At 34.9% G+C, this 14,895-nt stretch overlaps 1 protein-coding gene across 17 annotated transcripts in view; it reads left to right on the forward strand.

Moving 5' to 3' along the window:
* Window positions 1–14,895, forward strand: part of DNAH6 (dynein axonemal heavy chain 6) — a 359,634-nt gene that overhangs the window by 184,759 nt on the left and 159,980 nt on the right. For all 17 annotated transcript variants that reach the window (XR_010343231.1, XR_010343232.1, XR_010343233.1 and 14 more), the window contains 5 exons: window positions 4,327–4,882; window positions 5,643–5,765; window positions 9,626–9,808; window positions 10,360–10,503; window positions 14,668–14,889. Coding sequence is in view for 14 of the 17 variants with exons in the window: in XM_064377854.1 (XP_064233924.1) it covers window positions 4,327–4,882; window positions 5,643–5,765; window positions 9,626–9,808; window positions 10,360–10,503; window positions 14,668–14,889 (1,228 nt within the window). In the remaining 3 variants the exon portion in view is untranslated. The remainder of the gene's footprint in view (window positions 1–4,326; window positions 4,883–5,642; window positions 5,766–9,625; window positions 9,809–10,359; window positions 10,504–14,667; window positions 14,890–14,895) is intronic.

Here is a 14,895-nt window from a genome sequence, read left to right on the forward strand (position 1 = left end):
ACTACCACCCTGTTCAGTCAGCAGCTATCAACATTAAGGTAAGACCCTCTGCCAGCAAAAAGATTATGACTTGCCGAAGGCTCAGATGGTCACTTGCCTTTTTTAGCAATAAAGTGTTTTTAAATAAAGGTATGTACATCTTTTAGACATATGCTATTGTATGCTTAAATGACTACAGTATAGCATAAAGATAAATTTTATATGCAGTGGGAAACAAAAAAATTTATATGAGTTGCTTGATTGCTATATTCACTTTATTGTAGTGGTCTGAAACTGAACCCCCAACATCTCTGAAGGATGCATATATATAAATATATGATTAAGTTTCACAATAAATGGTAATACCATGTTTATAATTGGAACTCATATTTTTGTTTATCGTGTTCATCCTTTCTGATGCTCCAAGTTTGCTTCTTTCATCATTTTCTTTTTGCTTAGAGAACTTCCCTTAGCCATTCTTCATGGTAGATCTGCTGACTACAAATTTGATCACTTTTCATTTATCTGAGAATGTCTTGATTTCCCTTCATTACAGAGGGATATTTTCCCTGGGAATAGGATTCTGGAGTGACAGTTCTTTCAGTACTTGAAAGCTGTTGTACCACTTCCCATATATATGCAACCGTAAAAAGGAATGAGATCATGTTCTTTGCAGGGACATAGATGAAGCTGGAAGCCATTATCCTCAGCAAACTAATGCAGGAACAGAAAACCAAATACCGCATGTTCTCGCTTGTAAGTGGGAGCTGAAAAATGAGAACACGTGGACACAGGGAGAAGAGCAGGGCCTGGAGCCTGTCGGGGGCGGGGGGTATGGAGTAGTGGTCCTGCTTGTGGGTGGGGTGGGGAAAGGGAGAGAATTAGGGAAAATAGCTAATGCATGCTGGGCTTAATACCTAGGTGATGAGTTGATAGGTGCAGCGAACCACCATGGCACGTGTTTACCTATGTAGCAAAACTTCACATGTACCTCAGAAATGAAAATAAAACATTTTTTTAAAAAGATGTACCACTTCCTGTCAGCCTGCATGAATTCTGCTGTCATTTTATGCGTTTTTTCCCTGTTGGTAAGGTGTCTTTTTTTTTTTTTTCTTCTGACTGCTGCTAAGATTTTTTTTCTTTGTCATCCATTTTTAGAAGTTTGACTATGTCGTATCTTCACATGGATTTCTTTAGGTTTATCATGTTTGAGATTTGATCAACTTCTTAAATCTGTAGGTTCATGCTTTTTGGCAAATGCGTGACATTTTCAGTCATTATTTCTCTGAATACTTCTTCAGCTCTTTCATCTTTCCCCATCATTTGAGACTCCAGTGACACAAATGTTAGATCTTTTGTTATATTTCCATAGGTCCCCAAGGGCTGCTCATTTCTTTTTTCAGACAGTTTTCTCTATCTTGTTCAGATTGGGTAACTTCTATTATTCTGTCTTTCAGTTTACCAATTCTTTTTTCTATCCTTTCCATTTTTTCTCTTGAAACCATCTATTGATTTGTTATTATATTTTTTCAGTTCTAAAATTTCAAATAGGCTCTTTGTATATTCTTTTTTCTTTTCTCTTTTTTTTTTTGTCTGAGGTGTCCTTATATTCTTTTGTTTCTAACATGTTCATAATGGGTCCTTAAAACATTTTTACAATGTGTATTTTAAGATAATGATCTCACCTGTGTGTAGTCACATGTACCTATAGTCCTGGCTAGTCAGATGGCTGAGGCAGGAAGATTGCTTGAGCCCAGAAGTTCAAGGCCAGCCTGGCCAGTATAGTGAGACTCTATCCCTTAAGAAATAAAACAAATTTGTCAGACAGTTTTAACATCTCTCTCATCTCAGTGTTAACATTTGTTAATTGTCTCTCTTAGTTTACTTTGAGATCTTTCTGGCTTTTGATATGATGAATTATTTTTATTGAAGCCTACTTATCTAAGGTATTATGTCATGAGACTCTAGATCTTATTTAAACTTGTTTTAGCTGGCTTTCCCTGATGCCACACCAGCAAGAGAAATTAGAAATGCAACTTTGTTACTGCCAGGTGGGGATAGAATTCAACCTCTGTTGATATCTGTTGGGAGCAGTCATTTCTGCTGTGTAAGGGTAGGAGTTCCAGCTCCCCCAGATAATGTCGTCCCGTGATAATGTCCTGGGTAGAACAGTAGAAGCGCCTTATTACTGCTCACCACATGATCTCCACTGATGCCACAGGGGAAGACAGCTTTATTACGCCTGGAGAGTGGTAAAAGTCCTGACTCTCCACTGAGCCTCCTCTGATGCCATCCATCAGAGAGAGGGAGGGATGCTCCATTATTCCTGGATGGGGCTGGAAGTCCAAGCTTCCCATATGGTCTCCACTAATACCAAAGGGGGCATCATTACCTCCCAGTGAGGATGAAAGTGCTTTATCCCTATTTTGTTTCTCTAACACCATGAGAAAATGAGGAGAGGAATTTGGGGAAACTTGTTACACGTTAGCTAGAGTGGAAGTCTGGGCTCCGCACTCAGTCTCTGCTGGTGTGGGTAGGAATAAATACCTCAGGATTTTTCTGTGATGTTTGGTTAGAATAGAGTTGTTATTGCCTCAAAGTTTTCTGTCTTGCTGGGCTGCCCCTTTCCTTGTCCTTTGAATAAAGACAGTAAGCTTTTCCTGGGGCTTTTAAAAAAAAAAAAAAATCTGTGCCCATTGGCATTTCTGGATTGCCAGGATATAAAAGACAAAAGGACACAAGGGACTTATCACCACATTATTGCTTGCATCTTAAGGCACCTAGCCAGTCTGCTTTCTCTCTACCTTTCAGAGTCTTCTTATATTTATTTTACTTACACATAATTTACAGGGGTTTTAGTTGTACTTAATGGAAGGAATAGGGAAAAGTAAGTCTGCTCTATCTTCCTGGAGAAAGAACTTGGTTGGAACTTTCATGTATTGCTTTTAATACATTTGTATGTTTACAGCTGTTGCTTTTTCAATTAGTAATATATCATGAGCATCTTTTTGTCATGTTAGTATGTATGCATGAGTCTATTTTTTTTAACAGCTGCTAGACTGCTATTATATAAGATTGTACTTTGAGACATAGTAAACCTACAGATCTACTTTAATGTGAAAGGTCATATATGGACATTTAGATTTTTCCTAATTGTTTTCTATTCTAATGATGGACATTCCTATACATATATCTTTGCGAGTGTATGATATTTCTACAGGGAGATTCCTGGAAGCAAGTTTCCTAGGTCATAGGGTTTGCACATTTTTAATTTAAATGGATTCTCTCAAGTTGTCCTCCAAAGATGGCTTACCCTTTTACATTTACATAAGTGGTTTTATGAAGGCGCATATTTTCCCATAAATGTTTTAAAGAGAGGCCAAATGCAGTAGCCTATTTTAATATTCATTTCTTTAACTATTAGTGTCATTGGGCATTATTTTCTATGTTCATTATTCATTTATAATTATTATTCTTGGAGCATGTTCCAATTATACTCTTACTTATTGATTTATAGAAACTCATAACCTTTATTTGACGTAAACATTGGAAATGTTTTTCTAAGTCTCTCATTCATGCTATAAGTTTGTATATAAAGCCTTTTATCTCACAGAAGTTTGGGGTTTGTCTGTTTGTTTTTTTCACTCTATCAACATTAGTTTTACAATTATAGATTTCCTGTCTTTCTTAGAAAGACCACCTTACCACAATGTTGCAAAATTTCTCTCTTGTACTTTCATCACCTTATGTAAGATTTTAACTGTATCACAAATGTATATGTGTATATAATGTGAGGTAAAGTTTTAGCTTTTTTTCCCCTATAGAAACAGTCACATTTTTCCTTCCTCCCTTTCTTACCTAATCTAATTTTTATTTGTATATTCACCTTATTTTTCTGAATATTCACATACAGTTAGCAGTATATGTAGGTGATTTTAGGAAAAGTTGAGCTACAAATATAATTTTCAAATAATTTTAAATTTTTTAAATGAGGTATTTTATAATTTTTTTAATAATTAAAAATAAGTTCATCACCTATATGTTTGGTATATGCCATGTACTGTGGGAAATACAGAAAGAAACATAAGAGATATTGCTTACTCCCAAAAAGCTCCTAATATACTTAAGAACATTGGTCGACTATACAGGAAACAAACAAAATCATATGTAATATCAGAGAAATGATAGATTCTGGTACAGCACGTAGGACAAACTAATACTGTACATGTTCAGAAGAGAAAGATCGATGAGAAACAATAAGACTCATAATATTTCATTTATTGTGACAAATATGGGGAAATATCAATGACCAGTTCTTTCTAATTGATTTTATTTTTGTTTTGACAGTGGAATCATATCAGATCTTTTTCCTGGAGTCCAAATTCCAGAACATGATTATGGTATTTTACAGTCAACAATTGTGGATGTCATGAATGGACGAAATCTTCAGCCTGAGATGTGTATGGTTAGAAAAGTAATACAGTTTTATGAAACTATGCTAGTAAGGCATGGTGTTATGTTAGTTGGGCCAACAGGAGGTGGCAAGACCACAGTTTACCGAGTACTAGCAGAAACTTTAGGAAATTTACAAAAACTTGGGATAGAAAATCCCTTTTACCGGTCAGTTAAAACATATGTTCTCAACCCTAAATCAATTACCATGGGTGAATTATATGGAGAAGTTAATAACTTAACCTTGGAATGGAAAGATGGCTTGATGACACTAAGTGTCCGAGCAGCTGTGAATGATACTTCAGAAGACCATAAATGGATCATCAGTGATGGGCCAGTAGATGCTCTTTGGATTGAAAACATGAATACAGTGCTGGATGATAACAAGATGCTTTGCCTGGCTAACAGTGAGAGGATTAAACTCACACCTCAAATTCACATGCTTTTTGAGGTAAGCGTGCACATTACTATGGAGTGAAATAATTCATTAAATTGGCAAACCATCATTACATTTTTTTCTCATGCTGATGTAGCCTTTACTATCTATAATGTCTATTATTGTGCTCTGTTTACTTATTAAGTTATCCTTTTGTAATAGATTATCAGTCCTGACAGTCAAAGTCTCAAATGTTCTTGTCTCTATAAATAGGAAGAACAAAATAAATTCTGGCTTCCTTAGCACTTGCTTTCCTTTGGAGAGAGAGACAGAGATTTGAAATGCATTTCAAATTAAACAATTATTATATTTAATAAGAATAAATTATCCCACTGTTATATGAATATTTGATGAGGGATTAGACAAGGAATGTGGACCAAGTACAGCTACAAACATTATGAAGGATACCATCTGTGTTATATTCATTCATCAAATACTGATTGAATGCCTACTGTGTGCTAGGGTTTCTAATACAAGAATGAAAAGGAGACTAGAGAAAAGCAAAGGGAAGAAAGAAAAAAATACCTATTCCTGCTCATAGGATTTGACAGTATCCTCCTACACTTGTGGGAATTTTTTTCACCTTACACCTCATGTAACTTTCCTCCTCCATTTCTAATTACGTATTGCTCTCCCACTCTCTTCCACACAAAGCCTTTCAGTGCTAAGTTAGACTTTAAAAGTGTGAATCGTTTTAAAAGTGTGAACACTGAAGTTGGAGAAATAAAGAAGCATCATATTAGCTGTTTCCTGTTCCAACTTTCTTCAACTTTAGGTGCAAGATCTGCGAGTTGCCTCCCCTGCAACAGTCAGTCGATGTGGAATGGTGTTTGTGGATCCTGAAGAACTGAAATGGATGCCTTATGTTAAAACTTGGATGACAGGTATTTCTGAAAAAGTAAGTGCAACCAGATACTACCCAATATCTCCATCTGTCAGGACACACACTACCTTCAAATGTACAAATAATAGGTTAAGGATTCATTGTTCTTCATTGAGGGGACTTCATTATTTTACCTAGTACTCCCTAAGAATTCCTGGAATCCTTCAGGAATGTTTATCTGCTCCCCAAATCTGTCCCCATTCCTTGTTATCCCAGCCTGCCAGCCCGCCAGCCTGCCTACTCACCCTGCCTCCTGCCTCTTCTGTCTGGCTTCTCCCCAGACTACAAACACAAGCCACTTTTTTGAGTCCCTAAAAACACAGCTACAACAGCCTGAGGCGTTGAGACTTTGAAGAAAGCTTTGTAGAAAGAGGGGAAACACAATGAAGAAAAAGAATATTTAAGTCCAGACACTAACCGTCATTGCTTTTGGATTTTCAGAGCCCCAAACAGCCAAAGATAAAAGAAAAAATAGTTTACATCTTACCCCAATTGTAGGTTCATGACCCAAGACACATTCTAACCTCAGAGGTATAATTCCACCCAAAGTGAAGTAAAGTTTATATATTATTATTGAAAACAATTCAGTTTCATACTACCTTCTGTAGCCTCTCCATTCTAACATAGAATTTTTCTCTTTACCTTAACAAGTAGTCCTTTGAGATGTTTCCCCCATCTCATCCCCTACTCCAAGTAAACCATCTTCTTCTCTGCCTCTTCCCCTCCAAAGATGAGCCAGAAAATTATTGTTTTCCTCCTTTTTAGGCATCAACATTTTAAGAATATTATGATCTAGTCTCAAAGTACCTTATTATATAGATAGTAATTCTCAGAATTGAGAGCTTATCATTGGCTACCTTAAAATTTTTAAACTTTTCTGAATTCACTTTTTAAAAAATTAACAGGCTACTTTTATGTGTAAACATAAAACTACTTTACAGCAGTTTTAAGTTTATAGAAAAATTGAACAGAAATGAGAGTTCCCATGTACTTCCTCTCCCCCAAACAGTTTCTTCTATTATTAACATTTTGCATAAATGGTGAACCAGTATTTATATATTCTTATTAACCGAAGTCCATAGTTTACATTAGTCACTCTTTGTATACAATTTATGTGTTTTGAAAAATGCATAATGTCATGTTTCCACCGTTATAGTATCAGGCAGAATAGTTTCATTGCTCTAAAAATCCTCTAAACTCCACATATTCATCCCTCCTCTCCATCCCTAAAATCCTGGCAACCACTGATCTTTTTACTATCTCTATAGTTTTACCTTTTCCAGAATGTGATACAGTTGAATCATACAGTACGTAGCCTTTTCAGACTGGCTTTTTTCACTTGGTAATATTCATTTAAGGTACTTCCATGTCTTTCTGTGGTTTGGTAGCTTATTTCTTTTTAGCATTGGATAATATTTTGTTGTATGAATGTACCACAGTTCACATACCAGTTCACCTACTGAAAGACATCTTGGTTGTTTCCAAGTTTTGGCAATTATGAATTAAACTCTTAATAAGCATTAATGTGCAGGTTTTTGTGTGGACATAGTTTTCACCATATTTGGGTAAATACCTAGGAATGTGGTTGCTGAATCATATAGTATATGTTTAGCTCTGTACGGAACTGTAAGACTGTCTTCTAATGTGGCTGTATCATTTTGTATTCCCACCAACAGTGAATGAGGATTCCTGTTGATCACATCCTTGACAGCATTTGGCATCGTCAGTGTTGTGGATTTTATCCATTCTAATGTGCATGTAGTAGTATCTTGTTTTAATTTGCAATTTCTAATGACATATGGCTTTAGCATATTCTCATATGTTTGTTTGCTCTCTATGTATCATATGTCGTGAGGTGTCTATTAGGAAGGTCTTTAGTCCATTTTTAAGTTGGGTTGTTTGTTTTCTTATTGTTGAATTTTAAGAGTTCTTTGCATATTTTGAATTCAATTCTTTATCAGATTATATCTTTTGCAAATATTTTCTCCCAGTCTGTGGCTTGTCCTTTTATTTTTTTAACAATACTCCGGTTTCTCTTCAGATTGAATAAATATTTCATCTTCTATTCCCTTTACGTCTTTCACAGAGTAGAAGTTAATTTTAATGAAATCCAACTTACTGTTTTTTTTTTTTTTCATGGATGGTGGCTTTGGTGTCATACCCAAAAATTCACCACCAAGCCCAAAGTCATGTAGATTTTCTCCTGTTATCTTCTAACGTTTTATATTTTGTGTTTTACATTTATTTTCAGTTAATTTTTAGGCAGGTTTAAGGTCTGTTTCTAGATTCTTTTTTTTTTTTTTTTTGCATGGGTATATCCAGTTGTTCCAGCACCACTTGTTGAAAAGACTGTCCTTTCTTCATCAGATTGACTTTGCTGTTTTGTCAAAATCAGTTGACTATGTAGGTCTATTTCTGTGCTCTCCATTCTGTTCCATTGATCTATTTGTCCATTCTTTCACCAATACCCCACTTTCTTGATTACTGCAGCTGTATAGTAAGTCTTGAAGCTGGGTAGTGTCAGTTTTTCAACTTTGTTCTTTTTCTTCGTTGTTGTGTTGTTTATTCTGGGTCTTTTGCCTTTCCATATAAACTTTAGAATCAGTTTGTCAATTCATCCACAAAGTAACTTACTGGAATTTTAACTGAAATTGTGTTGAATTTATAGATAATATAAGAGAAATTGACATCTTAAGACTATTTAGTCTTCCTATCCATGAATGTGATATTTCTCTCAATTTATTTAGTAGTTCTTTACTTTCTGTAGCTTGTCTTATATAAATCTAGTACATACTTTGTTATATTTATAATTAATTTTTGGCACTAATATAAATGGTGCCATATTTTTAATTTCAAGTTCCAGTTGCTTCTTGCTGATGTATAAGAAAATAATTGACTTGTATATGTTAACCTCATATCCTGCAACTTTGCTACGATTGCCTATGAGTTTCAGTTTTGTTTTGTTTTGTCAATTTAGGCAGATTTTCTATATAGACAATTATGTTATTTGTAAACAAAGACAGTATTATTTCTTCCTTCCCAGTCTGTATACCTTTTACTTCCTTTTATTGTTCCATTGCATTAGCTAGGACTTCCAGGACAACATTGAATGAGTAGTGAGAGGGGCTAAGTTCACTTTTAAATCTTTAGAAATTACTATCTTACATTGATATTAAAATGTTGTCTTCTCATGGATGAACCTGGAAACCATCATTCTCAGCAAATTGACACAAGAACACAAAATCAAACACCACATGTTCTCACTCATAGGAGGGTGTTGAACAATGAGAACACATGGACACAGGGAAGGGAGCACTATACACTGGGGTCTGTTGGGGGGAGTGGGGGGGACAGCGGGGAGGGGTGGGGAGTCAGGGAGGGATAGCATGGGGAGAAATGCCAGATATAGGTGAAGGGGAAGAAGGCAGCAAATCACACTGCCACGTATGCACCTATGCAACAACCTTGCATGTTTTTCACATGTACCCCAAAACCTAAAACGCAATAAAAAAAGTATGTTGTCTTCTGTGTTTCTTCTTTTTCATTGTTAATAATGGTGAAAGAACATCAATATAGAAGAGTGCATGAAATATATATAGGCAACTTAAGAAATAATTATGAAATTAACACCTTTGAATCAATTGCCAGACCAAGAAATAGAGCATGATCAACTACATATAATCTACCCCATGTATCCCTTCCCAGTCATAAAGGGTTTCCTTAAAATTTAATTTGTTTAGTATGTTGTGATAGTTATAGCCTTTGGTCTAAAGGTCACTGAATATATAGAAATACTCAGATTTTAACCAACCTGTTTCTAAACTTAATTATATATTTATTAAGTCTTGTTAAACTATCGTTTGTTTCATTTTCAGCTGAATGAGGAAACCCAAGAATATATATTGAATCTTTTCCAACGTTATGTTGATAAAGGTTTACATTTTATCAATAAAAAGTGCAGCCAAGCAATTCCACAAGTGGACATCAGCAAAGTTACTACACTCTGTTGCTTATTGGAGTCCCTGATACTTGGGAAAGATGGAGTTAACTTGGCAATGGTATGAAGCATTTTCTTACTGCTATGAAGCTAGAAAAATTAGATTATTATATAAATTCTTTGCAAAGAAATGACTCCATTCTAAAATATAATCATTTTATTTTTAAGTTAATTTTACAGGGAACTAATAGCTACTATTACATTCATAGAATCTCAAAGCTAGAAGGAACATTAGAGTGTATAATTTATTCCACTACTCAATTTTGAATTCTCTTACAGTCTACAACGTATTCCCGATACAACATATTCTCAATCTGCTTACATACCTTCATGCAGGCATTAAAAAAGTTATAACAATCAGTTGAAAAACAAGCTTGGACTTTTTTCCCCTACATATTCCTTCTCATTCAATTTCTCATCAGTAGTTGTAATATATAACCATAAGAAAACACTACTCTGTGAAACATTGAATGAAGCATAAGAAGCATACACTGTGCCCATTTAAAAATATGTGAGTCTAAATGAAATAAAAACATCTTTACACTTCGCAGCTTAGGATTCTTTTTATGTTTATATATAAAATATTAACTCTGTTTCTCTTTATTCTTTCAGGAACAAATAAAACTGAACACTATACTATGTCAGACTTTTGTATTCTGTTATCTGTGGGCTTTGGGTGGAAACCTAACTGAACACTATCGGGATTCTTTTGATACATTTATTCGAACACAATTTGATGATAATCCTGATGCCAGGGTAAGAACCAAATAAATTATATTTTAACATAATTCCGAATTATTAAAATTAAATTTTAAGATTAAGAGCTTTAGTTCTACTGAAAATGTAACATGTACACTAAGCTGGTTTCTAAAATTATTCGAGTTTTTCCAACCATAGTTAACGTTTATCATATTTCATAAGTTAGGAGTACTCTCCCAGTCATATGAAAAAAAGTAAGATGTATAAATATATAAAAACTCTCTACTATAAACAAATATTGAATTCTAGTTAGTAAATTTATTTTTCACAGGGTGATTGGTTAGCTATTTTTAATTGCTAGGATGGTACTTGCTATATATTCTAAGATTGACTATGTAAGTAAATGTATTGAGAATAATGGCAATGAATTTCTCACCGTTAGAGAGGGGATTTACGAATACGGAAGGAGGAAAATTAGAATATACTCTGTATTATTGCATTGGAATTGCAGGCCTCAGTACTCACTGATACTCAAAACATTAACATATATACATATAAATGTTTGAAAATTGCCTCGGCACATGGCTCACACCTGTAATCTCAGCGCTTTGGGAGGCCAAGGTAGGAGGACCACTTGAGGCCAGGAGTTTGAGACCTGCACAATATAGCAAGACCCTGTCTCTAAAAATTTTTAGTAGCCAAGTTCAATGGTGCATACCTGTAGTCCTAGCTACTCAGGAGACTGAGGTAAGGGGATTGCTTGAGCCCAGGAGTTTGAGGCTGCACTGAGCTATGATCGTACTGCTGCACTCCAGCCTGGGCAACAGAGCAAGACTCTGTCTTTAAATAAGTAAATGTATGAAAATTGGTGTGTGTGTGTGTGTGTGTGTGTGTGTGTATAAATTTTCTAGTCTATGTGCTGAAAGGAACTACACATAAAGATATCTTGATAGCAGCAATGAGCATATCTAGTATACTTATTTTTAAACACTATTGTCATTCTCCACTAAAGGAAATGAGAAATTCTTAGTAAAATAGTTGATTTCAAGACTGGATCAGGGAAGATACAAAAAACTATTGTATGTCACATAGTAAAAAAGTGCTCAAAGAATGATGTGACATGTCAAAAGAACACAGAAGGAAGTTTGAAGGGACTTCCACTGATCAAAACTGGATAGATTTTAGCATCAAAATCAATAATCATAGTATAGGATCATAACCCTTTTAATAATAATACTCATAATAAAAATATGCATGACTAAATAAGTAGGAAGAAAGAAAAACTTTCTTATAATCACCTTGCAACCATTCTTGTAATAATTGATTTAGGCAGGAGTCATCAATGGATACTAAAACTAATGGGTGGAGGTGTCATGATAAGCAATATTTACATAGTTTCAGAGTATTTAGTAAAGAAAAACAACCTTGTAAACAGCACCTTAGCTATATGATCAATTTAACTTAATTAACATTAAGACAATCCTATGCCTGCCTCCTGATATGGGACACTGTGAAAGATATAATCTTGCTTCTGTGATAGTTCTTTTAAAAATATGTAACTTGAATCTAATCATGAGGATACACCTAGAAAACCCAAACCAATGAATATTTTATAAAATAAAATGGACTATATTTTTCAAATATGTCTATGTCATGAGACAAAGTTGAGAGACTTTTGACGAAAGAGAGATAATTAAATGCAATGCATGATCCTGGATTGCATCTTAGATTTGGAAAAATATAGCTATAAATAATATTATTGGAAAAAATGGCAATATTTGAATATCAAATGTAAATTAGATAATAGTATCTCAGTATTCAATAAATTTTATTACTTGTTTTTTTTTAAATATGTTCTTTTTCTTCATCCTTGCTGCCTTTGGATAACCCAGGTTCTTATCATTTCTTCCCTGGGCTATTAAAATAGCCTATTTAGTATTCCTTTGCTTTTGCTCCAGTCCTATCTAATTCACCCTTTCTACCAGTATTTTTTTTTTTTTTTTTTTTTTTTTGAGACGGAGTTTAGCTCTTGTTACCCAGGCTGGAGTGCAACGGCGCAATCTCGGCTCACCACAACCTCCGCCTCCTGGGTTCAGGCAATTCTCCTGCCTCAGCCTCCTGAGTAGCTGGGATTACAGGCACGCGCCACCATGCCTAGCTAATTTTTTGTATTTTTAGTAGAGACGGGGTTTCACCATGTTGACCAGGATGGTCTCGATCTCTTGACCTCATGATCCACCCGCCTCGGCCTCCCAAAGTGCTGGGATTACAGGCGTTAGCCACCGCGCCCGGCCCAGTATTTTTAAAGTTAAAGATCACAATCTATTAACTCGTCATGAAATCAAGTGAAAGGGTCACAACCTAGTTTTCAAAATGGAAATATCCTCTATTAAAACTTTTTGTCAACACTATATTGGAGAGTCTAGCCAGTGCAATAAGGCAAGAAAAATAAATAAAACATATAAACTTTGGAAAGGAAGAAGTAAAATAGTCATTACCTGCAGAAAAAAATGACTGAACATATAGAAAATCCTAAAACATCTACAAATGATTACGATTAATAAGAAAATTAGTAAGGCCCTTGGATATAAGGTCCACTAATAGTTAACAAGTGAAAATTTAAAACAATACTATTTACAAAAGCAACAAAATACCAAGCACTTAGGAATAAAATTAATGAATGATGTGAAAGACCTCTGCTGAAAATTACAGAACATTGTTGAGAGAAATTTTAAAAGATCTGTATAAATGGAGAGATACACTATGTTCATGGATTGAGATGCTATTATTAAGTTATCAGTTCTTCCCAAAATATTTTGAAGATTTTAGGCAACTTCAATCCCAAAATCTCAACAGATTTTTTTCTATGAAATCTGACAATCTCATTCTAAAATTTATATAAAAATATAAAAGACCTATAATAAGTAAGATAATCTTGAAGGAACACACATTTGGAGGACTTAAACTACATGACTTGAATAAATCAAGACGATAAAACAGCAGCAATTAAGAGTGTGGCATTGGTGAGAGTACAGTCAAATAGACAAACTAGGATTGCCAAAAAAGTAGAAGAAAGAAACCTTCCGAGGTGCTGTACATGTTCTATGATTTAATCTAGGGTGATTATATTAACATTTACATATGTTAAAACTCTCTAAAATGGACTCTTAAAATTTGACCAAAAAAATTATGTATACCTTGAGTTTAAAAAAAAAAAAAAATAGAAAGTAGAGTGAATTGCACATAGTAGAGGTAAAATGTTTTACACGTTTGTAGATACACATATATATGTATGTACAGAATCAATGAAAAATTAATTTCTTACTAAAAGTCACTGTCAAATGAGCTTCAAGCAACTCTGGTGCTGACATTGCAACATGAAGTTTCTCTGTACAACTGCCAGGATGAAACTTCTGAAATGCAATCTGATTATGTTACTTACCTACTTAGAATCCCTCACTGAACTGTTTCTCTAAGATCTTTAATAAGTAAAGCTTTTTTATAATCTGGCCCATCTGTATTTCCAGCCTCATCTCACTGTATGCAATGCTTTCATGGCATCAGACTTCTAATCCTGTTTTATCAGTCTGAATCTTGACCCCTTCTTTCCCACCGCTATTCCATCCCTTTTTTGCCCATCTGACTCCAGTTTGTTCTTCAAGTCTGAGTTGTAGCATTACCACCCCTGGAATCCTTCCTGAATCTCTAGCCATCACCGTAACTTCCCTGCAAATAGAAATGAGCCACCCCTCTGTGTGTGTGTGTGTGTGTGTGTGTGTGTGTGTGTGTGTGATTGTTATAAACTCCTTTAGAGACCTTATTTCCCCATGGGTATTAACTGAAGTGCTTATGTCCCCCAGGGGGGATTACCAGGTCATTGAAGACAGAGGCTGTGTCTCATTCAGCATTTGTCCTCAGCATCACAGACAGTATTTGGCATGGAATAAGCCCCTGACTGTTAAATTTAATTAAAAATGCTTTACAATTCTGACATGGGTTTTAATGTAATCAGTATAACGGATATTTTAATGCATTGTGTTGCATAATTTTGTTTAAATAACTAGTCTCAGATACCTAAATAACTATGTCTCTACAAAGAACAAAGAAATCCAAATCCATTTAGGTTTTGTGACTGCCTTTGTTTCTATGTGAATGTATCTACTACTGTGTGTCAATATTGCCTGTAGCCTATTGAAAGTGGTATTTAATTTTGTACTTTAGCTTCCCAGTTCTGGTGATCTATGGAGCATTCATATGGACTTTGACACCAAACGGCTGGATCCCTGGGAACGAATCATACCTACCTTCAAATACAACCGAGATGTTCCATTTTTTGAAATGCTTGTCCCCACAACTGATACAGTACGCTATGGGTATTTAATGGAAAAACTACTGGCAGTCAAGCGTTCTGTGTTGTTTACTGGAATAACTGGAGTAGGCAAGGTAGGA

The sequence above is a fragment of the Aotus nancymaae genome, unplaced genomic scaffold, assembly GCF_030222135.1.
Source record: "Aotus nancymaae isolate 86718 unplaced genomic scaffold, 86718_ANA_hifiasm-v0.15.2.pri h1tg000017l, whole genome shotgun sequence".
Lineage (NCBI taxonomy): Eukaryota > Metazoa > Chordata > Mammalia > Primates > Aotidae > Aotus > Aotus nancymaae.